This window comes from Triturus cristatus, chromosome 9 (assembly GCF_964204655.1).
Source record: "Triturus cristatus chromosome 9, aTriCri1.1, whole genome shotgun sequence".
Taxonomy (NCBI): Eukaryota; Metazoa; Chordata; class Amphibia; order Caudata; family Salamandridae; genus Triturus; species Triturus cristatus.
Genome location: NC_140592.1, coordinates 1,045,052,407 through 1,045,079,118, shown reverse-complemented (window position 1 = coordinate 1,045,079,118; position 26,712 = coordinate 1,045,052,407). Strand labels below are relative to the sequence as shown.

Below are 26,712 nucleotides of genomic sequence, written 5' to 3'. Positions count from 1 at the left end.
CTACAAATATGAACTGGGTGTACCTTTCCCTCCCCAGTTTCATACCCCACAGTACATTGTGGGCCTAATGGAGAAGAAACTGCACTCTAAGGAAACTTTCCCCCTATGTATATAATATAGTGTCACTGCCAGCAAAATAGTAAATCAGACTGACTTTACCTATACATGCTCACAAATATCATAAGGTCTATTTCAGGGCAATAGCTGATCCTGCAGAGTCCCCTTGCACCCTGCTACCTATGTGCATTACTGGGCTGTGTGCGACGGTAGTCTCACAGTGAAGCCAGCACATGTTCACACGTGTGTGCAAATGTGTTCACGTATAATCAGCCAAGTGCCCCTTACCCAAGTTGCGTCTCAGCTGTCTAATCTTAAAAGGTGGACACTGACAGTGAACATGTGCAGTCCATTTGCCATGTGATTACCATGTGTGAAGCACATGTATTGAGACTCACCCACAGTAAAAATTTCAAAACTGGGTGGCCAAAAAAGCACAAATTATGGGTGCATTAAACAGGTGGAACCCATTTTTTAACATGTACACTTTTGACTAGCTGTACTACTTTTCAGTATTAACAAATTTCACTTTTGGTAATAAGTTACACTTTTGAAATAAGTCCTCCTGAGGATCCACTGTATACAACTCGAAGTCAGTGTTCTCCCTTGTGGGTTTTATCTTTGAAGCTTGTTAAGAAACACTTTCTACTTATCATGGTGTCCTGATTGGATTTGTTATGGCATACCACACTACAGTGACATTATAGACAACTCGCACTTTGTTCTTGTTGTCTATTTAATATCACTCAGAACCCCTCTGTGAAATATTTCCCTCTAATTCTCTGTTACATATTTCTATATACATATGTGATTGTCTATAATGGGTCTTGTATTCATACACAATCAATATTTTGAGTAAATGAATCGGAATGTTGAGATGACTACATGCAGAAAGTAGCAACGAGAAGGGGATTAGACGTGCATTCTGCTCAATTAATAATACACTGTTCATTTAAAATAAATACTACTGAGGGAGTGGCATTAATTAGCTGACTTACTAATAGTGTGGAGTGCATTGATAATCCACACATCATCATTCATGAAAGGAGCACTGACACAGATGATGTAGGGTCACGACCTTGAAAGTCTGCTGCTGAGCTCCTCCGCTTGAGACAGTGCTGTCTATGCATGGCTCAGGCACAGATCAAGAAAAATGAATATAATTATTGTAATTAAAAATGATCACAAGAATTCTCCGTGGACTCATTAAAACCTTAATAGCTAGCTCATGCTGATGGACTGTGCCACCGCCTGCTTGCATTAAATTGCCATGTGATTCAAACTGATCGTCATGTAACACGCCATTGATAGGGTAGGGTCTTGCCCAATGGGCGCACAGCGCACTGCCCACACTGCATATAAATACCAAACTCTCTGCAACATTTTCAGATTCTTGACTGACCATCGATTCAGGTAAGATATGAGCTTTGAGAAAAGGAAACTGTGATCTTGCTGCATGTTTGAAGCACGCTGCTCTTTTCAATGTCTTGATGCAATTGCATTTCTATACGTGTATACGTAGTTTAATTGTCGATAGTACTTGTCAGCATGTTTTGGATATGTTTATCTGAACACATTGAATTTTTGAGTTGATTTTTTTAAGCTTTAACGTTGTATGTAAACTAAAAGAAAATGTATGCTCCTTGAGAAACTAGTCAATGCTATTTGTTTTATTAAAATACATTTCGGCAGGACAGAAGGAAAAAGGAGATTGCAACTGCTGTCACAACACTCTGCTGTGAGCGTAACCCTTTCAGGTCCTCATTAGGTTGTAATTATTTTTCTTGCCATTTTTTCACTTATATAGATTCGAAAACAGATCCGGTCACCTTGCTGCCCCAGTAGTTAAATATGGCAATATTGTTGTTTGTTTAATATATTAACCTCATCAATAGAACCCGAAGAACCCGATCCACACTCCCCCTTCCCTTCTAGTGGAGCGCGTCTTGTTGCATCTTGTGATCTATCAATCTGAGGCTGGTCATCTCCTCTGACATGCTCCACCACTGCAGCCCTTTGCCAAAAATAAATTCCCGGTCCCATCATTTCCAAAATTGTCTTTCCTTGATCTAAACCTCATTTGCCAACTTTTCCATACAGAGGAGTGCTCATATCCTTTGTAGCAGGAAGGACATTATCTTCTTACCTTTGACTCCATTTAGCAGGCAGATGGTTTCAGAGAGGGCTCCTCCTAATGTCACAAATGCACAACTGTTGTATGGAGCCTAGTAAAAGTAGTTAGATGCTTGTACCCAAATAAAGCAAGACAAGATGTGAGATACAGTGACTGCCTAGGTTCACAGAATTTGATTAAGATGATTTTCTGGAATATGAATTCTGATTTCCTGATTTTTGAGCTGATAATTCAGCCAGTTAACAGAATTTCCTCTTCACGTTCAAACAAATGTCAAAAAGTACGATTAGGCACTGCATGTTATGTTATTACAAATTAATAGATCACAGTGCAAAGATCAAGATTCCTGTTCCTTATTTTGGTTTCCTTACGAACTTTTGTTCCTTCACAGACCTTTGTTTCTTCTTTGGGGACACAGGACTACAACCTCCCAAGCCATGGACCAATGTAAGTGACTGCTGCTCTTAATTTAAGCTTTTGATCACAATCTCACACTGTAAATTCTTTGAGGCCTTTAATAGTTTGTCGATTTAAATAAAAAACATTCGCTCTACTTAGGTGCTCAACATAATAAAACATTACAAAATAGATACATAAAAAATATAACAATGTTTTGAAAATGATTCACAAGCTAATTGAACAAGCATCATATTATCAGAATCCAGCAATATTCTAACTATGTTTAATTCATCTGCAATACAATCATAGAAACAGGGTACTAGTGCAGGATTAGGTGGAAGTGTGCTTAGGCACTATCAACATGAATGTTCATTTACACTGGCGAGCCTTCAGCCTATATGCACTTCAGTGCACTGGCCTGATTTTCTGCTCTTCTCACGAGTTAGCTAGACTTAAATGTTATTCTTACACAATTGCGTGTTAACAGTCAGATCACAAAAAATGGTGGAACAATCAAAGACTGTAACATGGGCTCTGCAGATCAAAGGATAAGCGATCATTGATCTTCGAACAACACTGTGCAAAAGACCAGTGCGTGTTCAGTCCAACAGCACAGTATGCCACCTGCTTAAGCAATATGACATATAGGACGGGATCAATATTTTATTGGAACAATCCCCTTAGGCAATTACAAAATCAAGTTGCAATTATCTAAACTGAATAACCGGGTGCGTAGGTGCATTCTTGCCAATGCCCCCATCACATTGCATCTGTGAACTCATTGTATTATGTGATTCTGGCTACATAATGTGATGCAATTGACTAGGTATCACCAAAAATTATGTTTGCACCCCAAATCCTATCAATTCCCACCATTTGAAAGGAAAGTGGATTGGCCCTACTGCTGAGACTCTTTCTAGCCAGTAAGAGTAGTTCTGGTGCCCCATGAATTATGGACATACCCTCATGAAAGCATACCTGATCCAATGACAAAGCATCAGCCTCTGAGCCCCATTCCTCTAAATGCCTATGGAGTATTCTATCTGGGAACTCAATAGGGCTAAGATACAGTAATTGCAGGAACCTCTCTAATAAACATGAATGTATAATGTTTGATTGTAGCACACTACCTGAATGGACCAGGGGGCAACTGCCTTTGTGATGTCACAGCACTCTCAGTTAACCTATACAACCAACAGTAGACAAACAGGCGATTATTGTCTCAAAGCAATGCCATCTTCATCGGCTTTCCATACACACAGGCAGTCTGTTTCATGAAGCATATATATCACAATGAAACAAGTACAGGACAGGAAGGAAATAGATGTTAATAGGAAGTCCCCTTTCACCTGGTTTGAGCTCTAAGAAAAAAATCTATTAGCATTTTACTTTTTCTAAAAGTGCAAAAACTTGCAATTTATTTGAAATACATATTCACACTTATCAAGCACTTGTTGATAAGTTTGATAGAAAAAAGAGTGTTTATCCTTTAGGTGACAGTGGACAGTAAATATATTGTCATAAATTGAGCACTCTGAAAGTTGTTATTTAGAAAAAACTTCACAATGTGCTTAAAATCCATAGAGAACGATAGAAGGAAATGTTTGCTATGTTGCCCAAAAATAAACTCAAACTTCTTAAAAGACATGGTAGCAAGACAGCTTATCAAAAGTTGGTTAATTTGATAAAATGTCAAATGCTTCCGACACATACAATGGAATAAAATATGTATAAATTCACATTTCAAATCAGTGCTTAATATAGCTCGATCTCAAAGATTTATTTATTTATTCATGAATGTTTCTATAGCGCTACCACCACCCTGCTAGAGTCTATTGCAATTAACTTTTTAAATATCAAAATGCTATATAATTATGAAAAGATGTAAATGAGCAGTGCAGAGCACCTGTGTTAGAATTAAATCATCATGACATACAATATATTACATACAATTAAATTAACATGAATAGTCTCGTTGACATCGTTGGTAGATAGCCCACAAATATGATAGATCAGCCTTTATGTGAGTTATTGGTCTAAACAAATGTTTCTCCCAGACTCACGCCATTCATTAGTCATGGTGTACATTATAACATGTGTTAAAATCTGATGCACATTTGTTGAAATGTTCTTACAACTATTAGTTTACCTATTTAAATGCTTCAAACCCTGACTTCGACTTCTCACATCTTGTTGCTGAGTGTTCTGTTAAAGAACGGGGACAGGTGAAATCTCTATTCAAAGTGACACACTTTAGAGGTTTCATTATGTGGTGAGGAGATGTTCCATGCTTATGTCCTTCTTTCTTGTGCCTGTTACCTGCCCACCTTTATCCACCTACTCCTTCGGTCTTCATGTTATCTTGATTTATTTCTAAATAGTTAAAAAAATAAACAAAAAGAATCTAAAACGTTATAACGGGAAAAAAGACATGTAAATGACCTGATTACAAAATGTAGTTTGTTAGAAAGTCACATTTAGTGAAGAAAATGCAGAAAATGTAGAGAAAATGCAATCCTCATTCACAATACTTTGGTTGCCACAGTTTTGCATACGAAGATGTCACCTATAAATGAGGATCTTCTGACACTTCTGACATTGTTTCTACAGTCAGTCTTTAATGTCTAGGGGAGGAGGTATGTGTGTCCCTAGAGGAAAGTCAGGCAAGATCAGGATAAAATTGAGGCCAACATTTGCAGAGTGGTATTCACAAACATTTGCATTAACTATACCCAACTATCCATGTGTTTATATGTATAGCGAAGTGTGCAAACAAACAGATCTAGAACCCTCATGTTTCATGGGAGAGTAAGTCAAAGGATGTAATTATATGGAAAATATTTCACTGGTGTAAAAAAAACTATTTGACAAACTTTATGTATATCCATTCTCCACGTGTTGATGAATCCTTAGTCCCAAAGTATATTTCCTGCTTTTGATTAAAAAAAAATCCTTTATTGTTAATTAAAATAAAAATCTCAATTGAAACACTTCAGTATCATGATCCAACAGTTGTACCTCTTTCTATTGGCAGAAGAAAACCATCATTTTGTATACATGTTGCAAAAATATACTTTTTGTAAAAAACCCAACATCAATTCAAATATTAATTCATTCTGACATTGTTTTGTTTAATTTACAGCACAAAAGCAGAAGCAGGTAAGACATTGTACAGTATAAATTCTAAGATGAGGCATATTTGGTGGCAGAATTTATGTCATGAAAACTCGAAGAGATTCAAAGGATGCCATAGTACCTTCTTCATACAATGTGTGATATAATGCAAACGGAGAGTAGATTTCAATTGTAGACATACACCTAAATATAGATTGGAATGTTTCCACCCCCTGAGATCAGAGAGTGTCTGTTCCTACTAAAAACTTTCCATATATAGTTTGAGCTCTCTGCCACTGGGGCGAAGATCTCTTTGATGAAAGGACGGGGGACATTATTGAAGGTTCTTAATTAAAAAAAGATTTAAAAAATCTTTTAATGCAAACTAACAATATAAAATAATCCAAAATAATAATTTATAACTAAATAAAATATAATGTTACAGCATATTAGCTCAACCAAATTCATTTTCATCAAATAATTTAAATATATTAATACATATTTATTTTGTAACTATTTTTTTCACCAAAATTAAAACTCCTACCGTATCCAGCATTTTTTTTATATTTAAGATATTGAATAACAATGTTTTTTAATAAGGTAATGAAAAAATAATGGAACATTACATTATCCATTTTGCATATTTTTAGCACTAAATTATTTATTTAATTAAAACATGTAAATTATTTAATTAGTTTAACATTATTTCCCATGGGTCGCTATTTGTAAGTCCCTGCCTCCGTTGGTTTCTATGGAGTGTGTTACAGCACCAGTGATTGGTGATTTGAGGTACTAGACTTACCGCAAGGTTGGGTTGAAATATATATAAACCTACCTCCTTTCTGATCTTTTGTGGTTTTGTACTTTTAGAAATGAAGTTTGTGAATGGTAATGTTCTTACTCTTTTGTGGGTTTGTGTTTGTATTAGCATGTATCTGCCTAAATCACTCTATACATTTTTTTAAAAACCCTCCTGTTGAGGAGCAGATATTCCTCATTTTTCAACCACTTCCCATATTCAGACATTTCTGCCACATTGGCAGAGACCACCGCATAGAAAAGATCAGAGAGCCAGAGGTGCAGGTCTTCACCTGTAGGTAATTTAATAGGAGTTTGTAGTGGGTGAGTGGTACTACTGTAGTACTATCAAACATCCTAAAAAATGCAGTTTGTGAACAGGTGTCAGTATCTGTAATGACGTGGAAGAGGGTGGTCACAATAAATGGGACTCCAGAAGATCAGTGACCACAGCAGATGTTTACAATTTCCTCCAAAATCCCATTCATTTAGTTGAAAGGATATCAACACAGATTTTGGAGGGACTTCTGAGAACCTTTCCACTATTATGCTTTTGTTTTCTATTTTTGTCATTTATTTTGCTTTGCAGACATGTTCCTCGAGACACACCATTCTTACAGGTTCAGACTTCATATATCTATAGTGATGAAAATTTTAGTTCGTGCTCTCTTCACTGCTAAAAAGCTAATTCATTCCATAAGATGCCACACTCAAATAACTTCCTTGTGAAGCAGTCTTGGCAGAATTATCAAATCATCCTTTACAATTGCATTACTAGATATATCCATTAATCCCTTAGTATCTGTTAGAATAGTTCTCGGAAACAAATCTGTAAAGTGTTTTCCAAATTGTTTGCCACAGTACTTGTTAGTAAATATAATTAAGCAGAATGCACACAATGCTTAATACTGCCAAGGCTATCAGGGCCATATCCATCAAATCTTTCTACATAACATGTGTGCTAGGTGTTAAAATATAAAGGTCAATTAATTTTTATTCAATTTGCCTATTACCAATTGTATTGTTCAGACGGAGCAAAAGCCCATAAAACGAATACAAAATTAATCTATTCATTTTAGAATGGCTGTGACCTAACACAAACACCAGTGGGGTTTCCCCTCTTTTACAATTGAGAATTTGTTAAATCTGGTGACTCTCTGTGGCAATGACACGCTATCTTTAAGTATCAATTAGAGATTGGTGTGACTTGGCCTGGGATAGATTACTTATAAAGCAGTTGACATCCAAGTATCCAGTGCCCTTTAAAACTCTCACAGAGATATCCACAATCTCATGCAAAGTCTGATTGAGTTGCGCTGCTGAGCTTGTGAATAACTTAATTTTAATGTATTGTGTAGGAAAGAAATATTTCATTTACAATAATAAAAACATAGAGATGAAATTCAAGATGACCTTAACAACAATAAACGTTGTAATAAATAAATAATGACTAGCAATCCAGTCAATTAACATTAAAAGATAGAAATAAGTAGTAAGCACATGATATCAAATATAGATTATTCTATGATATCATGCTTTTAATTGTAGATGAAATAAGTAAAGTCCTAATATTTGGAAAAATTCCCAATAAATTGATTGTCTTTTGAGCACTGTTGGTTCCATGTCCCCTCAAACTGCCATATCGGTATAGATAATAAACAAATATCTTAGCCATTTTCTTTTGCAGGCTGGCTCTAATGAAGACAAGAAATAATCCTGTTTAAATTTCAAATAAGTTTTGATATGTTAATCTACATTTATATATGAGTGCAAAGTGCCAAGGCCCTCCTGTCTGCTATTACTCATGAGGGTTTTCAATCAAGGCCTTGTACACTGACCGAGGAATCTTTGTGAGATTAGTTAGTGGAGGAAGGTTATTGTCTGCAATGATCTTGTCCGCAGCCACAATGCTTAATCTGGTTTTAGAACTGATAGGCTATCTGAGTTGCAATAATATTTGTTGTTTTAGTGGGTTATCATCAATGGCAAAAAACTTCACAGACAAAATTTAGAATAGCCCTTGCATGATTTTAGTCTTCCCCACGTTCACCTTTAGCCCATCATCTAGGCTGTCATTTTGCAGATGTAATAGCTTAGATTGGAGCCCTGCAGGAGTTCAAGAACAGCTGACAGTATCATCTGTATATGTCAAATAGATGACAGACATATGTCCAAGTTACGGAGAAAGACCATTTTATTATCAAGATATTGGTTTATATCTGATATACATAAGGAAAAAAGTAGGATGGCAACAAAAATGCATCATGTTTTAACCATTTGTATGTTATAATTTTTTAAGCCAGGTTCCCTTGTGTAGGGATATAACAAAGTGTATTAATGAGTGATCAAATGCCCTTTTTACATGTTTATTCCATAATTTCCTGTAGTTTACACTGCTGTATAACCTTTATTGAGAGAGAGTAAATTCTGACTTTCAGCTGAGGCATGCAGATTGTTCATAAGAAATTTACCAAAAAGCTTTCCCTCCACATTGAGGAGGGCAATGAGTTGATAGTTTTTGGGATCATCAGATCGTGCTTCTTTGTATACTAAATGTTTTAATGCTCCTTCGCATGAGTGAGGAACATGGCTGATTCCAGAATTGTTTAAGAATAAATTTAGGAGTAAAGTTCTCTAAAGATCCGTATCTTATTTTAAGACAAATTAGAATACCATTATGGCCTGCCACTGTAGACGCTCAAGTGTTTCTAATCAAATAAGATTATTTTTATAGGAAAAATGAATAGATTATTTGCAGAAAGTCTGTTAATACAGGTTTTTCACTTCTCATGTGATATGTAATAATCAGTTGCATTTTTGAAGGTTGCTCAACTATTGACCAAAATAGCTGCCCATTGTGTGTGTTCAAAACCCACTATAGATGCGTCCAGGTGGTTTCTTAAGCGTTTATTTGTATTTCTCTTATTTTCCTTTTACAGCATTTTTTGTTCTCCTTAATTTCTATTGCCCAAACTTGACCTCGCAGGGTTTGTAAGAGAGCTCTAAATTGTCTACAGTATTTCCTGATGAATCTTCAGAGTTAGAATAACAGCGAACCTATTTTTGACTTTTAAGGCATTAGTCAAAGATCTGGAGTTTACATTACACACAATTTATAAAATGTAAATATTATTTAAGATTTTTGTTAAAAACACAAGACAAGTCAGCACTTGTCTTGCGATTCGTGAAATTGTACACCCTTTTTCAAGGCAAGAACTGTGGGTTTAGGGCAATAGAAAAATATTTTAAGGATCTCATCAGGTTTGATATGTGGCACGGTAACTGCACTTCATCAAATGGCTTCGAGATTTCCGATAAAGCATGATTACCATGCCGTGTATCAAACCTGGTAACTACCATTTAAAAATATCAAACTAATAGTTACCAGTACAATCATAAACTGCGGTCAACCCCTTTCTAATTAGGAGACGGAATTCTCTAAAAAGCTAAAAAGATCCTAAAACTATTTTACCATACTAAACAATTGAATTTGTAGAGCGCGGCAGCATCACTCGTGTGGGTTTAAAGGCGGTAGGAGAATAAGAATGTTTGAACATCCAAGTCTTGAGGTCCATCCAGACCTTACACAGCTGAGGAATCTGTCTACCTCCACCCTCCTCCCAGTACAATTATGTTATGGGCGCTTAGAGTACCATACATACAAAATGGTATGAAAAGGGTTTTATAAACACCCACAGTTCTATCTCTCTGTGAAAATGGTGAAACTGTAGTGTGCACAAGTAGGGTCACCACTGGGATTCTACATCACATGCCATCTGTTCGATAATATGGGGCATTTGATGGCTCCCACCTCCAGCCTCCAGCCTCTTTAGTCTAAACATTTGTAGTGTAGTACAGTATCCTGAGAATCTGATTATTCTGTCTGACACATTTCATTTTCACTGCCACCCACACCACATAACAAAGGGGTCAATATGCTGAATGCAGCAAGATGGGAGAGTGTACAGCACTGGAAGGCAGTAACATGTTGACTACTTACATGAGATGCAGGAGTTGTCCTCAGTCACTGTTAACCTGACCGGGGTCTTTAACTGTGTATAAGTGGGGACTAAGAGAGAATAAAGCGGAGAAAATGTCCTTCACTTAAAACAATTTTAAAGCAAGAAAGTAGTCCTGACTACTAAGTAACTGCTCACAATAAGAGCTCTGGGTGAGCCTGTTGAGAAAAAGAAATTAGTGGTGAAGAAGCACCTCCATGATGAAGCAATCAGAAATTGACATTTTGACTAAAAGGCACACTTAGTATTAACATATTTCCCTACATCAGAGCAATCAAGTTGTTGCGGCTAAATGCCCCGTGTACAAGGCAGTGAAAACTAAGGTCGCCACCCTTTGCTTATTTTGAATGGGATTTCTTATTAGTATTATATGGTTGATTCCCAAAACACCACATCAGCCCATACTGTGTAGCCTCCAGTTGCCAATCCACCATGAACATCAGCCTTTATTGCTCATCCCGACCAACCAGTATTTCCATTACTCCATCAACCATCAGTGCTGCTACGCCAGCAAAAAGTATTGATTACACCCCATCAGTCAGTTTTGCTCAGCCAACATCAATCAGTATTTCCTTATCCATCATAGCCAATAATTATCTTCCCTCAATAGCCAGTGCTTTAGAGCCATCATCGGATGACATTGCTTCTCTGTCAGTGATGTCCCTACTCAAAGATCTAGTATTGCCACATTGCATCAGCTAGTATTGCCAGTCCAAAACAGCTGTCATTACTCATGCAATCATTGCTAGTCCTGCTCATATACCACCCTGCAGTGTTGCCAATACTATATCTGCCAGTATTGTATTATTCCAAATAGTATTGATCATCCCTCCATCAGCCAGTACTGCTCATCTACTAGCCAGCAACATTGCCAGTTCTCCAGCCAGCATTGTTCATTCCCATCCTCCATTATTGCTCGTTCACCATCTGCAAGTCCTGGGAATGCTTTGGCCAGTATTGCATATCCCTCATCAGCCAGTATTACTTATCTACCATCCATCAGTATTGCCAATACTTTACCCAGTATAGTTAATTCCCCATCAACCATTATTGCTCACCCACCATCCACGAGTATTGCCAATATTTCACCCACGATTGATGTAATGATTATTCCCCAGTCACCAGTAATGGACTTCTCAAATCAGCCAGTATTGCTCACCCACATCAAGGATCTCCAGGAAACTAAAATGAAAAACACTAGTGCAGATCCTACAGAAGCCATCATAGCTGATATAAGCAAATTGGACTACTTTATAAATTCCCAAAAATGTAACACAACATAAATATATGGTTTAATTTACAAAGCTATTTGAATATGTAGGTGCACTTTAAACATGAAAGCAGCAATCTTATGTATAAAGCCATGTTTGTAATTCACAAACTGGTTTTATCGTCATACAAAATGTATGCACACATACTTTTCCAAGTGAGTAAATCTTCTCCTTAGAATGAGATGTGGAAAGACAGAGTGGGAAAGCCTGCAAAGACTGGGAGCATTCCCAAATGTACTTCATTGTGGCAATTCACAAAGGTCATTGATTGACAAGAGCAGTAGAAATCTATTCCAGAATGGGAATAGGCAGTAACGGCTGATGAGCGGGTGGAGTGGTGGGCTGGTGTGGGGTGGGGATGATGGACAACAGGGAGGTGGGGGGAGGAAAGGCAAATGGACAATGAAAAAAATATTTGAAAAAAGGGAACTTACTTACCTGCCTCCCACGCTCTTCTGCTCTGTGTTCTCGTTGCAGCAGCTCTGTGGCCAATCCTGATGCTGCTCTCACGCTTGAAAGCAGTGTCAGGATTGGCCTGAGCAGCATGAATTTGCACTCTTAGTGAGACTGGGAGGCTGTGCTTAATTGTCTCCAACCCAGCATCGCAGCTGGTTTGGAGACAGCTCAGTGTGCTTTGTCGGTTTGGCCTGCCTGAGATGGCCAGCCAACCCATCATGCGCACTGATCATATTGCTCACCACTCCCTCTCGTTACTGGCCTCGGGATGGGCCAAACCCCAAGACTTGCCAGCCCTTTGAATCAGAAAAACTAAACGAACCAGATCGGTTGGGCTCCTTCATCATAGCGCAGAAGCCACGACTGGGAATAGGAAGAGGGGAATACTTCTGAAAATGGCAGGTGTTAGCTAAAAGGGCTTCTCACAAGCAAAAAATATTTTCCCAAAAGAAAATGAAAAATGTGTGCAACCAGTCGCCGATTGCGATGGCCACACTGTTGTGAGGCTCTGTGACTCACCGGGTCCCATGCCCGTGATAAATCGGACAAACGATCCAGAATTTGTGAAGGACAACGCCGCATAATCAATTGAGATCCCATGTACGGCAACACCGGGGAGAAGCGTCCGACAGAAGGAGTAGAAACAGCCTGCGCCATGAGTTGCGGCCTGAGAGAGGGGTGAGGCCTCAGGTTAAATTGGTGGTGGAGCCTGACCGCAACGTCGTAGTGCCAGGCAAGGGGTGCAGAGACCCGATACGTGCGAGACCAGCGGTCGTTGACCGAGCCACCGGCAAGACAAAGGGCAACTTAGCGTGGGACCCTGCTACAGGTCCAGAAACCGGCAAATTGATAGTTACACAGGAGAGCAGTTGTGGACCCACAAACAAGGCGATGCCCAGCGACAGCGGCCGCCAACGCACTGTTGGAGCAGAGCGCCTTTGTGTGCAAACCCCCAGTGAGTCTGTGTGGGGACAGCTGCCCCATCGGGGGCTGTATCGACCAGGGCGCATATGCAGGAACAGTTACAAATGCGGGCACAATGAAACGGAGGGCAGACTGCTTGAGAGACGCAAGATGGTGCTGCTACTGTAAAGAAGATAGTGCAGGCCCAGTGGAGGCCCGGGGCTTTGTGGAACACACTGCAGAGTGGGAAGCTAGATGAGCGGGAGCCCCACTACATACATTTGATCGCCCTATTGTGTGGAGACACTGCAGGGGCTGTGGGGGGACACTAAATCTAGCAATTGATGGCGCAGAGGACATGAACAGCAGAGGCTGAAGTGAAGCTGGGAAGGGGGGCCTGCATTTCGCACCTGCGAAAGAGGTGGAGAGTAGAAATTGCTGATCCTAGAGTAGAAAAAAGGGTGGTCTGGCCCCTATTTGAGTCACTGTGGGGCCTGGACGCTAGAAGGAGAGGTCCCTCTTGAGGAGACCAGGAAAAATCGAACTTGGTCACCACGCCAAGGGAACCAATAAATCACTGATAAGAGCCCAACCGATCTGGTTCGAACTGGCGCTCCTGATAGGAAACTGAAGCCACGATCAGAGCCATTTACTACTGAGGGGTACAGGGGCTCCCTGGTGCAGAGCCCAAGATGCAAAAGAGACTCTACAGAAAGGCCCCAGGCCTGGGAGTTTGACACAGGCGTCTGGGCCCCGGCAGGTCACCAGCTAACTGATCACGATGTCGGGGGTAAAGGAACAAAGGCAACCCTCCAAATCCAAATTAGATAAATATACAATGCAGAAGCAGACTGAGCCAGATGTCCTTGGTAAAGGGGGAGAAGAAGAGGGGCAGGGGCCTGACAGTGGAGACCCGTCACTGAAAGATATAATAGAGGCCATAATGGGAATTCATACGTCTCTGGAGACAAGAATGGACTCAATAACGGCAGAAGTGACGCTAATGAGGGTGGACATGTACAATATTAGTGAAAAAGTCAAGAATATGGAAGTGGTTACAACGGAGTTAAGCGGAGGGGCGAATCAGATGCAGCGGGACATCAAGGAACTCCAAGTAGCCAGCAAGAAAATGGAGAGACTATTGGACAATTATGAAGGCCGCTATTATTAGGATACTTGTGGTCCCTGAGAGGGCGGAAGGACCAGCAGCCGACCTCTTTGTTGAAACCTCATTTGCGATTATTTGAAACCAAAGACGTTATCCACATTCTTTACAGTTGAAAGAGCGCACAGCATTCCCGGAGTTAGGCTGAAACCGGGTGCCCCTCCAAGGCCCCTGAAGGTGAGACTGCTAAATTTCAGGGCCTGTGACACTACATTACAAACTGCCCGTACTGCCCCGCCGATCAAGTATGAGAATAGTGAGATCACCTTCTACCACGATCACAGTGCAGAAAAAAACGGAGGAACTTTTTGGAGGTCAAGAGCCAACTGTGAGAGAAAGGTATCTGATACTTGATGTTGTTTCCAGCTAAGCTTAGAGTTGAAGCGGAGGGCAGGTCCTGGTTCTTTGAAACGCCGGAATCATCAGTAGAATGGCTTGATGGATGGAGACCTGAAAGAGACCACAATCCTAAGAAAGAAAAGGACCACTTCTCAAATTCAAAATCTTCACAGCAAGGAGGGTGGCACAAGGCATTATTAAAGGAGACTGAGGGGACCGGTGAACATGGGTGAGGGACAGGCAGAATTGCCATTGGAGTCGAATAGAGAACGATAAGTGACTACGTTGAATTAGTAAAGATGAGTAATAGAGACATGTAGGGACACTGATTGGAGGGGTTGGATCCTGGGAGCCCGGCTGAGGGGCCCTCCCCTTAACACTACGTTTAGTTATATATGGGACGACAAGCACTCTGCATTTTTGAGGACGGGGGCAGTTCTGAGCCCAGAGTGCAGGGGAGCAGGGAGGGGGGTCATGGGGGTTTTGTGATTGTTGTACTGTTAATTTGTTACAGATTCACATGCTGTGGGCAGGGATAAAAGATGGAGAGTGGGAGTAGGTTCAGTGGGACCAATTGATCGCAACCATCCCCCCCCTTGGTTGGGCACCTTCGCTATGGGGAGAACTATGACATGCCAGTTTTTAGTAGTGAGTAGTGAGCAGAACCATGGGCACCACAGGTGAGAAAGGATTCCGGCTACTGTCCTGGAATATAAACGGGCTACGGGATAAACTTAAACGGGGAATTATATTGCGGCTTATTAAACGACATGCCCCAGAGGTGGTACTGCTCCAGGAAACACATTTAATAGGAAATATGTGCAAGGCCCTGGTTAGATGGGGCTACCAGCTGGTGGTACACTGAAGGTTTACCATGGGCTCTCTGGGAGTAGGTATTCTGAAGAAAAGTTATTTCCCTATGACAATAGACCGCACATGCACCGATAACTTGGGGAGATATGCAGGGGTGCCTGGATCTTGGGAAGGTGAAGTGCTGACCTTAATATCAGTGCACTCACTGCTAGGCCTGCAGGAGGCTGCATTCAGCGACCTAGGAAAGGCAATGGTAACATTTCCCAAAGGTAAACTGATAATAGGGGGAGACCTCAATTCCTTTGTGTCAGGTAGATTAGACTGTTATCCGCCCAGGGATATAGCCTCATCAAAGCTGATACTCCCACTCTTCATGGACCCAATGGGACTATTAGACGCATGGAGGGTTCACCATCCCACTGAGGCACACTTCTCATTTCACTCTGGGGCCCATAATAGTCTCACTCGGAACAACTATATCCTTACCCCGGCAGACCAGGTATCCTACATTAGAGAGATCCGACACTTAGCGAGGGACATATCAGATGATTTTCCAGTATGGGCGCAAGTGGAGATCGGGAAAGGTAGTGGTACTAGGCTAGCGCCAATAAACCCTTGCCATCTCCACAATCCGAAGATAAAGCTGAGAATCACCCAGGAAATAGATTATTATTTTATAGAGAATGAGGGATCTGTTGAATCTGCTCAGACCCTTTGGGAAGCCTTCAAGACGGTGATCCAGGGTCACGCGGTGTCCCAGATAGCAGGAACAAAACAGGAGAGGAATGCAGGGTTACTCAGGTTAGAGGAAGAGATACTGAAATTAAAGAGGGGGAACTTACTACATCAGGCCAGCGGGATAAAACATATATTCTCAATCTTAAGAAAAAGGAGTATAGGAACGAGGCGAGGGACATGGCGAGAACATTGAATAGGCACAAGATGGGGCGCATCTACGAGCTTGGGGACAAAGCAGGGAAACTGTTGGCTTAGCTTGACAGGAGAGATTTGGCGAGCCGGCTAGTCACAGAGCTGTTGATGGACGCTGGTGGCTGTTAAGCAGACACGCAAGACATTGAGGATGAATTTGCCAAATACTACGAACAGCTCTTCACATCTAGGAGCACCAGGCAGGAAAGGGAAGTGAAAGGGTTACTGTCTGAAATGCATCTACCGGTGCTAGTGGACGATGATAGAACTTTGCTAGATAATGACCTCACAAAGGAAGAAATAGTTCAGACCATACGTTTCCTCCAGACAGGGAAGACAATGGGCCCAAATGGTTTCCCGATCGAGCTCTATAAGCTGCGGCCGGATAGAATTTCCTCTCAGCTTAAGGTAATGTATGAGGAAAGTCTTGAGAAGGGACACCTTCCACAGGACAAGAGGATAGCCACTTCGGTAGTGATATCTAAAGACGGAAAACCCAGAAATAAATGCATCATCATACCGTCCCATATCGCTGCTGAATGCAGATGTCAAAATCCTGGCCAAGTTGCTGGCCACCCCTCTGGTCCGGGTTATTTCTGGGTTAGTTCATCCTGACCAATCAGGCTTTATGCAGTCAAGAAACACCTCTCTAAACTTGTGACGACTGCACGGAGTAATGGGAAGAGTAAATACCATACAAGAGGACGCAATGGTGGTGTCCTTGGATGCGGCCATGTCGTTCGACACCGTAGAGTGGCCATATCTTTTTGCCGAGAAACTTGGGTTTGGACCTAAAATTATCAGCTGGATACGACTCCTATATACTGACCCCCTTTTGCAAGTGGTTGTTAACAATAAAATAATCAGCCATTTTCCATCGGTACAGGGGGACGCAACTAGGTTGCCCCTTGTCCCCGCTCTTATTTGCATTGACGTTGGAGCCATTGGCCTACTGGATCCGGAAAGACCCTATAATTTGGGGATTGTGTTGGACAGTGGAATGGGAAGATCATATCTCACTCTATGCAGATGATATCTTGCTGTACCTGGCCTCTCCAGAGATATCCCTGCATAGGGTTCTTAACATATTCACTAATTTCGGTACCTACTCCGGATACACCACAACCTGGTCAAAATCACTTACTTTTGTGTTGAATGGAAACCTGCCTCCCCTGCCCAAAGACTGTACTGTGAGGATAGCCACAGACGGATTTAAATATCTTGGACTGTTAATTACTAAAGATCCTAAACAATATTATGCCTCTAACTTGTTGCTGCCGCTACAGCAGCTGAGAAACGATGTGGAGCACTGGAAGACTCTTCCACTGTCCCTACTAGTCAGGGAGGCGCTCTTCAAGATGATGTCGTTGCCTCATTTTTTGTATGTCCTTTAGAATTCAGCTAACTCCGTCCCTGTGTCATATTTTAGAGTGGTAGAAGGTGCATAGAGAACGTTGCTCTGGGTAAATAGTACACCAAGAATTTCATTCCCAAAGCTAGTAAAGGGCTGGTACGATGGGGGAAATCAGACTACAGAATATCAAAAAGTTCTATTGAGCGGCCAAACTAGCTGCCATTAACTATTGCATATACCGATCTCAGAGTGATCCGGGGTATGCTATGGACAGGTGGCTCTTACCCGGTAGTAATCACACATGGGAATTATATTTCAGGCCCCTGAAATTTCACCTGACAGGACCCACTGAGCATTCGGTGCAGGTGTGGCATACGGTACATAGGAGTATAGGTTGGGAAAAAAACTATCATGCTGGTCACACCGCTGTGGGATACAGAACAATTGGGCTCCCTCTGGAGAACGAAGTGTTTCAATAAATGGGATATCATTGGGATATCTTGGGTGTGGGGCCTATGGAAAAAGCAGGAGGTCGTGCCCTTCGCGACTATGCAACAAGAGCACGAGTTGGCGGAAACTGAGAGATTACGGTATCTACAGGTACGACATGCCTTGGAGACAGAGATCCCGAGAGGGGAGACCCCTCCCGAGGCCTCGCCTCTCGAGGATAGGCTTCTGGATGGGTATATGCCACGAAAGGTGATTTCCCTGACGTACTCAAAACTGATTACCCATTCACCTGATCCACTTCCGCAGCTCCGTGTGAATGGGAAAGGGTCTTGTCAGAGCTGAAGGATGAGGACTGACAAGAAGCACTGGCATCGCCAAGGGAGGTAGCAATATCATCTAAACTCAAATTGGTGCAGTTGAAGATATTACACAGAATATATGTCACAGGACCGGCTTTGGTCAAGATGGGATACAGAGACAACAGTAGTTGCAGAAGACAGTGTGGATGGCACGTTCTTCCATACTATATGGGAATGCCCGCCTATTAGTGGGTATTGGAGTGACGTAGTGCTGTGCATGGGGGAGGTACTGAGAGAGAGAATAGTACCCGAGGCTAAACGCTGCCTGCTAAACATATGGGAACCTACAGATTTGGGTAGCAAAGAGAGGACGTTAGTGGCGCTGGGTCAGATGGTTGCTAGGAGAAATATAGCAAGGAAATGGGGGGCACAAGATGTTTCGACAGTGATGGATTGGAAAAGTGACATGGATTGGTACATGTTCAGGGAGAAAACAGTGTATATTTCCAGGGGTGCCTGAAAAAGTGGACGTAAATATGGGGCAAATGGAATACATACAGGGGGGACATTTGTGTACCGCCCAGATTACTGTTGCAGTTTTCCCCAGATGAACCAGAACTTTGAAGCGCAGGAGCGATCTACTCAAGGGAGGTGTAATTTATTGAATTTCATTCATGTGTTCCATGTCAATGATTACTGTGACTTCCAGTTGATGCTGTTTGTGAAATCTGTATTGTTGTTTGTTGTTTGTTGTTTACATTACCATGTGGGGTGCCACAGGGATCCTCCCTGAGCCCCACTCTTTTGAATATTTATGTTGCACCATTGGCAAAACTGATCAGGTCCTTAGGTGTTTCTGCTATTTCCTATGCAGACGATACACAGATTATCGTCTCAGTGTCAGGATCCCCCACTGACACTTTGAAACAGTTCCTGCCTCCGTCAGGTTGAGGAATGGATGGCTACTAATTGCTTAAAAATTAACTCCAGAAAGACGGATGTTTTACTTTTTGGTCACCTGATCTCTGGCCCCTGGAATTGGGGCCATTGCCAATGCCAGTGACAAGGTTAAGAACCTGGGAGTCACTTTTGATTCCAAACATTCATTTGAATACTACGTCAACCAGGTTACCTCCCTCTCTTTCTATACGTTAAAAATTCTACAAAAAATCCTCCCATTCATCCCAGCTGAGCTCTGTGAATTAGTGGTTTCAGCACTTGTCCTCTCAAGGGCCGACTACTGCAATGGGCTCTTTATCAACCTCCAGAAAAAATCCCTAGCTAAATTGCAGGTTGTGCAGAATGCGGCGGTCAGGCTCCTGTTGAACATCCCAAGACAAATCTGTGTCAATGGCACTCAAGGATCTACACTGGCTGCCAATAAAAAGACATATAGTGTTCAAGGCTCAATGTATTGTCTTTAAGACCGCACAGTACATAGGACCAGGATTTTTAAAACGGAATTTGATACCCTACGTCCCAGCACGCAATCTTCGCTCATCCTCTGCACATGATCTTGTTGTTCCCAGGGTGAAAAAATGCTCCTGGGGGGGCAGAAGCTTTTTATTGGGTGCAACTAGGTTGTGGAACTCTCTTCCAATAAAACTGAAACAGGAGACACATCTGTTAGCTTTCAGGAAGGCGTTAAAGACTTGGTTGTTTAGTCTTTAAAGTCCCTGCGAACCCCTTAGCCAAATCAATAAGCAAGCGCCTTGACACCTTCGGGTGATTGTTCACGCTCCATAAATCGCCATTTCATTTCAATCAATAAAAAGAGATTAAAAAAAAAATATGTGCAACTGTATACTGTACATATGAAATGGATACAGAACTGCTTTCTCATGTTCGTAAACAAGAAATCACATATATCTTCTAACATTATTTACATGAATCTCAGCTTGTCAAGAAGTTGCATGTGTATTCCTAGATATCTTAGTGAATTCCCCAAAAATCACGAGTTAATAAGATCCTCAATGGAGTAAACTTCTAATTTTGTTTTTTTAACAACTCTCACATTTTTCACCTTTAGTATTTTTAAGTAAAGTTCATAATATTCTTCCTTTTTTTTTTTTTTTTTTTTTTTGTGTCCTCATATATGCCGCCAATCTATACTCTAGATGGAAACCCCATATGCCTTGCACAACCGCCCTGGACTCAATGAGTGGCATTAAAGGTACCCAGAGGTAGGCTGTTTCCTTGTCCCACTCCCCTGTCCTACGATAGAATATCTCAGGCTGGGGAGGACCGGATCATAACAAACCTCTGGCGTAATCATCGGACCGTTATGTCGACAACCAGGCCACCAAAGCCGACCACACGTTATCTGAATTCTCGTTATGGCACGCCATATCCATCTTGCTAACTTCTATAATAGATCGTAGGCAGTCAGTAAACCTGGGAGGGACAGTTGACTTCCATTCTTTGCAAATCTCTCTCCTGGCTATGACCATCACATAGAATATAAATTGTGTGGAATAATTGTTCACGTTATAACCAGGAGGTAAGCCAAAAAAGACTACCCTAGGAGAACATATAATGGTAATTGTTAAAACCTTCTGCAGGAAGTCAAAAATCTCTTGCCAATATTCGAGAATCTTTGGACATTCTAAAAATATATGTATGTCATCGGCTAACAAGAGTTTGCAGCGCGGGCAGCAATAACTCACACGTGTGACCCTGGACAATCTAGCGGGGGTCCAATACACCCAATAGACCGTGAACAAATGATTTCTCCTTAGACTAGCTGGTTTTATTAAACTCTGAGACAGAGAGAAAGAGTCCATCCAGATCTTACTTATCACTTCAGGACTATCTGATATCGGATTACCCCAGAGACTAGCCAACTCACTGTTTAACATTTCAGTTGCCCCCAGTAAAGCCTTATACCAAAATGAAACCTCACGTTTCCACCCTCCTCCCCTGGAGACAGATTCAAGTATCTCGAGATCACTCGGTCGCTGTACCGTCTGTCTTGACCACCATGCGGAGAGTTGGTAAAACTTAAATCTTGTCAGAGATCCATTTGTGAGTGAAGCTAAGAAATCCCAGTCCAAAAGGCCCAAGTTGCCCCAAAGATCTCCCCATCTCCTCACTCCGGCTGTTTTTAAAGGTTGGGACAACTGGTCCTGAAGGCACTCCGGGGTGCCCGGGGAGTCCCAGACTGGAGCATTAGCATGGTAATATGGGATTCCCAGAGCCCTCCGGACAAATACCCAGTTCCTAAGCGCAGCCTGCAGGATCTTCAAACGGACTTTCTTGTAAAATTTCTGGTCACCAAATTTAAACAAAAAAAACTCCTGTCCCTGTGGTAGATCATGAAGCAAAGCCTGGAATAGGCGGCCCTGTGAGGTTGAGTCCAATTTGTTGGTCAGTAGTCTAAAATTTTTAAAGTGAAAGGCATGACAGTATGTGAATAAGTCAGGTAAACCTAAGCCCCCGATCCTTAACCCTCTTCTTAGCTTTTTCCAGGCTATCCTGGGAGATTTACAAGCCCAGATAAAGGAACCGATCTTACCTTGAAGGTGCTTAATCTCTTTTTGTGGAAATGATAAGGGGATGGAATTGTACAAAAAAGTTAATTTGGGGAGAATAGACATTTTAATAAGGTTAACACGTCCATAGATGTTAAGTGGCAGATTACCCCATCGTGTTAATGTTTTTGTTATTTCTTTTACTACAGTCTGCCAGCTCACTTTCGAAATATTTTTCAATTCTTGGGTTAAATAAATTCCCAAATATCTCATTCTATGTTTTACATTTTGTATAGGTGTAATATTATTCCATCCCATTATTTCGGTCTTTTCTCTATTTATTTGGTATCCCGAGAGCCTTCCAAATTCTTCCGCTAAATAAAACAACCTGGGTATAGCTTCCTCATGATTAGAGGTATATAAAAGAAGGTCGTCCGCATAAAGAGCAACCTTTAGCTCTAAATCTGCTATCTTAAAAGGTTGAATTACATTATCGGCCCTTATACCACAAACAAAAGGCTCAAAATAAATGTCAAACAAAAGAGGGGACAGGGGGCAACCCTGTCTCGTACCACGGGATATCTGAAACCAATCAGACAAGCCGTTGTTGACCAATACTTTTGCTCTGGGACCCTGATAAAGTGATTTAATTCCCTCTATAAAAATTGAAGGGAACCCGAACCCAGCCATGGTGGCCCACAGATAATTCCAGTTTACTTGGTCAAAGGCCTTGGCTGCGTCTATTGCAATTAGAGATAATGGAAGCCCTCTGTCTTCTGCATAATCGATGGCACCGATCGCCTGGAAGGTTAACTCATTCAGCTGCCTCCCTGGGATGAACCCTCTTTGATCCTGATGTATGATAGATTTTATAATTTTGGCAAGCCTAGTTGCTAAGATCCCCGAATAAAGTTTCAAATCAGAATTTAAGAGAGAAATGGGCCTGTAGGACTCAATTTTTTTCGGATCCTTATTAGGTTTTATAATCAGGGTGATCGTCGCTTCCGCCCAAGTGGGGGGGATGCTCTGGCCAGAAATCAATAAGTGGTTAAAAAGTAAAGTAAGGACAGGTACCAATTGCTCTGAACAGTCTATATATACTTCACTTGGTAACCCGTCTGGGCCCGCCGCTTTCCCCCTCTTTGTTCTCTTAAGTTGAGCTATTACTTCCCCTTCCCTAATCTCACTCTCTAGATAGTTCTTATCAATTTCTGAGATTTGGGGTAAATTTTTCTGGCTTAACCAGGATTGGACATTCTCTAGCTCGGCACTCGTATCTTCCTTATATAGGCTTTGCATGAATCCTCTCGCTTCCTCCCTGATATCCCCATCCTCCAAAATTGATAAACCTGTCTCTCTCTGAGTTAAAACTTTAATATTGTTCCTAGATCTTTCCTCTCTGGATTTCCAGGCAAGAAGGGCCCCACATTTCTCCCCATATTCAAAATTCTTTAGCTTACTAGTTTCCCATTTTTTCCGAGTGATCTTTTCTTCGCTAGCCTTAAGAGATAGTTGTAGATCTTGAAGCTCCTTTTCTAATTTTGGAATCTTCTCTCTATCTGAAACAGTGGCTATTTGTAGTTCCAAATCCTTTTCAGTAATCGCTTTCAACTCATCCTGTTTTTTATTTTTAAGAATCTTTCTGTTGTGGGCCATCAGGGAACTCAACATGCCACGTAAAAAAGCCTTATAAGATTCCCAAACCATCTGAATGGTAGAGGAGCCAATGTTAATATTTAGAAATTCAGTTGTTAATTTCCTCAATTCTACCTTCACTTTATCCTCTAAAAGTAGCGTCCTCTCCAGTGTCCACCTAATGACAGGGGGTCTAGAACTTAGTGAGAAGACCATTTCAACTACCGCATGGTCGGATATCCCTACTGGGATATGGGAAAGGGAGATTATGTCTGCTAGCAAATGTTGATCTACCAGGAAGTAATCGATTCTCGAATAATTTTTATATTTTTTGCTATAAAATGTAAACCCCCTGGTAGAGCCGAACTTGGCTCTCCAAACATCCAGTAAATTAAAGTCTTTCATCATAGCTCTCAGGGCAGAAAGTGATTTGGAAGGGGCATGATATTTTACCCTTGAAGTCCTATCCAGAGTAGAATCAAAAATAAGATTAAAATCCCCCCCCAAAATCACAGGACCCGGGGGTGCTAATAGACCTGCTGCCAGTTTCAATAGAGGACCGGGGTCATCATCGTTTGGGCCGTAATATACTGCACATGTGTACTGGATGCCGTGAATGGTGAGGGCTGCCACAATCCATCTACCGGTCTGGTCAGACTCAAACTTTATCAGTCTTATCCCCCTATTTACCCTAACAATAATCGCAACCCCCCTGGTCACCCCCTTCTGTCTGGAGCACACTATCTCCTGCACCCACCCCAATTTTTCAAAAACTAGCTTACAAACATTGAACTCAAGGTGTGTTTCTTGTATAAACATAAGGTCGGCGCCAGAGTTTCTTAAAAAATCACAGACCCTAGTCTGTTTCCTCTTGTCGCCGATTCCGTTCAAATTCCATGAGAGGGTTTTAATACTTATAGATCTACCCATGACACCCCATGACTATACTTCACGTTTACTCTCATCCTAAGCTTGTGGTACCCATATATGAAGACTATTTTTTTTGCTTTTTCACCCACCACCCAACACCCCACCCTCACCCCCCCCCGAGGAACCCCCCCAACATACCTGACGGTGAAAAACCGCCTGTAATATTCTTCCAATGGAGATACATATGCAGGAAACTCTTTTACGCTTAGTTTCTAGATAAATTAAAATGAACAAATAGCAGAGAGAAGAGGCTACCAGTTAAAGTTCCTTTCTATTATTTAATGTGTGTTGTTAGAGCGAATGGCCAGATATGACATGCCCCTTCTGCACCCTTGTGAGCAAAACAGGAGAGGAGTTGAGGACACAGCATTCATAAATGCTCTGCTGAGATCTCTGTTGTCATATGTGACTTTTGAACTCATTGACGATGGCATCCATTGTGTCATCAATGTCAACCTTTTTGGTGTTACAAAACATGGAAAATAGTTGCTCTACTTAAAACGATGCAATCTCTTTATGGAGTATGACATTAAAAAAAATGAAAACAAAAAAGCTAAACTTTTCATTTAGTTTAAGTGATATGATACACTGCATGTAGATCTTTTAAAATTGTATTTTCTTTCATGCTGTTCCCTTCCCAAATCCAGGGCCAGTGCTGCACTAAGGCAAATGGGGTCAGCTGCCTTACTGTACCACTACAAGATGCCACATGAGAATACCAGTTTATACAAAGAGCCATCAAAAATTGCATTTTTGCTACAAGAAAGGGAGCCCAAAAATAGGAAAATATAATTTTGACTAAGGATATGAGAATCCTTGCACTGGAACTGCTGAAATGTACAGAAATTGTGGTGGTTCAAATGAGACAGATATCCTTGTTCTTCATAGATTCGGTATTGTGCATGTCATTGCTTCAGTGATCACCAGATAAGTGTGTTGATTCTGTGTAATATGCATGTGTAATGTAGATTCTTCTGTTTGTTAAATAACTGCTTAACATGAAACAGGTTTTGATTTATTTTAGTGAACCAAAAACTGACCATCTCTCCATCTTGTTCTCTTTCTTTTCTCACTAGGGAAAAGAAATTGAAGAAACAGGCGGAGTTCAAAAAGACCAATATAGACAAAAGCAAGACCAAGCACAAGACAAACCACAGGACAAAGGCAATGGCCAGCAGCAAGGACAAGGAATCAGTCCTGGCAAGGAAAAAGGCCAAGAAGCAGGCCAAGGCCATGGCCAGGAGTATGGGAAACAAGGAGCTCAAGGGACATGCTTTGGAGTAGCACAGGGAAAAGGTGAAGCACAGGACCAGGGAAAAGGCCAAGGATATGGTCAGGGAAAAGACCAGCCAAAAGACCAAGGATATGGTCAGGGAAGAGATCAGGGAAGAGACCAGGGGAAGGAACAAGGAAAAGACCAAGGAAAAGGTCAGGGAAAAGACCAGGGAAAAGACCAGGGATATGGCCAGGAATATGGTCAGGGAAAAGCTGAAGAAAAACAATTAGGAGGCGGCAAAGCACAAGACCAGTGGCAAGGCTACGGAGAAAAACAAGGAAAGGGTCAAGCAGAGGACAAGGGAAAGGGTCAAGAATATGGAAAACAAGGACAGGGTCATGAAGAAAGCCAAGGACAGGGATATGATGGAAAGTGCCAGGGTAAAGACAAGGGACCAAAGAAGGGACAATAACTCAGGCAGTTCCTATCAAGAAAACATGACCAAAAAAACTGGAAACAAAAGCCTTCATCTCTTAAGGCATGTTCAACAGCATCTGCATTCAACATACATCTCTTCAATTAAAGAGCCTTAAAACTACGCAATCAAGCTCTCTCGAAATTATGATTTTGCATTTTTAAAATGGATACAGTTGCAGTGAATACTTTAAAATAAATGTATGAATCAATTATCACTTGTTCAGTGCAAAAACATTTTTTCATTGATTTGTAAAACCACTCGTTCTACAATTATGCAGAACACTAGAGAAAGAAATTGCATTGTCAGCTCATGGAACAGATTGCACACCATTGAGAGATATTACTTTTCAGGATGGATTTAACTCCCTTTCAACAGTCCAGAGAACTAAGACTCGTCAAAATCACATCCACACTGATGATTTTTATCCTCACAGTGGTTGCATTTGATCTATTGGGAAAGCAATGCTTTGAACTCCAGAGAAA

The 26,712-nt window shown here is 41.3% G+C and overlaps 1 protein-coding gene across 1 annotated transcript; it reads left to right on the top strand.

The window, feature by feature from the left end:
- Positions 1–2,585: 2,585 nt before the first annotated feature.
- LOC146799331 (uncharacterized) lies at positions 2,586–26,441 on the top strand. The gene is made up of 3 exons (XM_085626885.1): positions 2,586–2,638; positions 5,733–5,749; positions 25,613–26,441. Exons 1-3 carry the CDS (start codon positions 2,629–2,631, stop codon positions 26,222–26,224), a joined length of 639 nt encoding a protein of 212 aa, XP_085483011.1. The 5' UTR covers positions 2,586–2,628; the 3' UTR covers positions 26,225–26,441.
- Positions 26,442–26,712: the final 271 nt, after the last annotated feature.